At 46.8% G+C, this 2,400-nt stretch overlaps 1 protein-coding gene across 1 annotated transcript in view; it reads left to right on the top strand.

Annotated features, from left to right (window-relative positions):
- Positions 1 to 1,421: 1,421 nt before the first annotated feature.
- efr3a (EFR3 homolog A) overlaps positions 1,422 to 2,400 on the top strand; it is a gene marked incomplete at its 3' end in the record, with an annotated part of 143,049 nt that continues 142,070 nt past the window's right edge. Inside the window, exon 1 of the mRNA XM_083658874.1 lies at positions 1,422 to 1,496. Coding sequence (XP_083515000.1) covers positions 1,487 to 1,496 — 10 coding nt within the window. The 5' untranslated portion in view covers positions 1,422 to 1,486. The remainder of the gene's footprint in view (positions 1,497 to 2,400) is intronic.

Here is a 2,400-nt window from a genome sequence, read left to right on the forward strand (position 1 = left end):
GCTTGGAAATGGGTCTTCACATCAACAACTTGAATCATCATGATCGTGGAGTGGTGTCCAGTGGTGACTGTCTGATGATGTCATACCCACTGATGATGTCAACTGAGCATACTCAGAATATCGAGTGGTGGCCAATGACTGATGATATCATACCCCACAATTGTCGAGTAGTGGCCAGAGCATGCCCAGCCTGGTGGCCATGTGACTGATGATGTCATAGTAGACATTGTACCACTGATGATGTCGTACCCACACTGACTGATGATGTCATAACCACTAATGATGGCATTGTGACCTCATCAGTGATGTCATAGACCAAATTATAATGTCATCGGTAATGTTGTAAATCACTGATGCCATACCCACTAATGATGATGTTGTAGACATTGTGACATCATCAGTGATGTCATAGACTGAATTGTGATGAATCCTTCCCTACTGAGGTAACTTGGATGACTCTTGCTCACAGCCAAGCCAATCATGCCTGAACCTGCGACAATATGAGGGATCAGCCGAGCAGCATTTTGGTAAACAACCGTGTCACTGTCTGGGTGGCAACGGCAATGGAACCCTATGGAGCCCAAGTGGCGCGAGGCTTGAGTCTCTGACTCTAGCCAGCTAACTCTGTTTACATTTTAAACTGGGACAGTTCACACAACTTTAACACGACATGCCACATCAAACTCTTGAGCTACTTCTGCTCTCACTCAGAATGTCAAAATATAAGCGATGTGATGTCTAGTTTTTGAGATATTAACGTTTGTTTGGCACAACTCCTACTATTAACTGCCGCGGGGTTCCGCATTTCTGGGTGGCAAGTGACGTCACGGTCAGGCTGATTCGTCCTATACAATAATTAAATGACAAACAAAAACAATGGAAAAAATATTGCAACTTAAAAACGTTATTACTTTTTTGACTCATACCTTGGTCAAAGAGAAGGCAAGAAGAGACGAAACTACTTAGTGCGGAACTCCAGTGTGTGTGTGTGTGTGGGGGGGGGGGTGTGGGGGTGTGGTGTGTGTATTTGGCTCAACTCTACTTCCGTGTTGTCCTGTCGTGTCTGTGTAAAAAAAAAAAAAAGCTCGCGCTGTAGTAGCTAATCTGTGGGTAATCCGCGCACGCGCACGGGCTGTTAACAGGTATTTCACACCCAGGCAGCGCGCAGGCGGGCGGGCGGCTCACGTCAGTGACGTCACTTTGTATCGATCCGATGCATTTCCTTCATAACACGGACAGTAATGGTTCATAACAGTGGCTGCTGCGGCTAATCCCGTGTGACAGACAGACAAGCAGCTGCCTGCCAGATAGAGAGCCCAGCCTGCTGCCACAGCTCAGTATTGTGACTGCAGACTCGTGTGAACTCACTCAGCTGATTTGATGTTGCAGTGAAGTGAGTGAAGTGAGGAGGCAGCAGGAAGAAGCTAGCATGGAGGCTAACTAAGCTCACCCACTGCAAGCTACAGGAACCAAGCGACATTACGACATGCCAGCCGGTAAGCTGTGTGACTGTGACTGACTGTGTGTGCACGTTATGTTATGTGTGTGTGTGTGTGTGTGTGTGTGTGTGTGTGTGTGTGTGTGTGTGTGTGTGTGTGTGTGTGTGTGTGTGTGTGTGTGTGTGCGTGTGCGTGTGCGCGTGCGTTGAACGCGCAGGCTAACTGTTGTGTTTACTGTCACCTGTGTTGAAGACGTAAGGAGAATTGGGCAAACCTATGAAAGCTCAGTGGTGCGTTCACTGTCACTGCTCTGTGTGTGTGTGTGTGTGTGTGTGTGAGAGAGAGAGAGAGAGAGAGAGAGACAGAGAATTGGCAAGAATAGGCTTAGTGTTGGGGCAAACGTACTGTATGAAACTCAGTGCTGCATTCAGTGTCACAGCTTGTGTGTGTGTGTGTGTGTGTGTGTGTGTTATGAAACTCAGTGCTGCATTCAGTGTCACAGCTTGTGTCTGTGTGTGTGTGTGTGTGTGTGTGTGTGTTATGAAACTCAGTGCTGCAGTGTGTGTGTGTGTGTGTGTGTGTGTGTGTGTGTGTGTGTGTGTGTGTGTGTGCTAATGATATATGGCAAAAATTGCACAATCATGTCACATGATAGTTGAGTCAGTGTTGCCTTCACTGTCACTGTTATGCATGTTTGCCTCTACTGTAATGCAATAGGACGAACATATCAGTGAATATTGAAGAAGACAGAGTGGTTCATGGATGTCCAAAATGCTTGATAGTCATGTGACTCACGTAGCTGTAGTGTGTGCGGTGGAATAGTTCCAGGAAGTACGTTTGAATGCATAAAATAATGCTGATAATATTCACCTTACCCGCCGGAGTACTGTTCCAATGTCTGAATCCCATGCTGCTTTCGAGGATGCTGCCATGTGTATCCTCAGCACACGTGAAGTACCCA

The sequence above is a fragment of the Poromitra crassiceps genome, assembly GCF_964638095.1.
Source record: "Poromitra crassiceps genome assembly, chromosome: 23".
Classification (NCBI taxonomy): Eukaryota; Metazoa; Chordata; class Actinopteri; order Beryciformes; family Melamphaidae; genus Poromitra; species Poromitra crassiceps.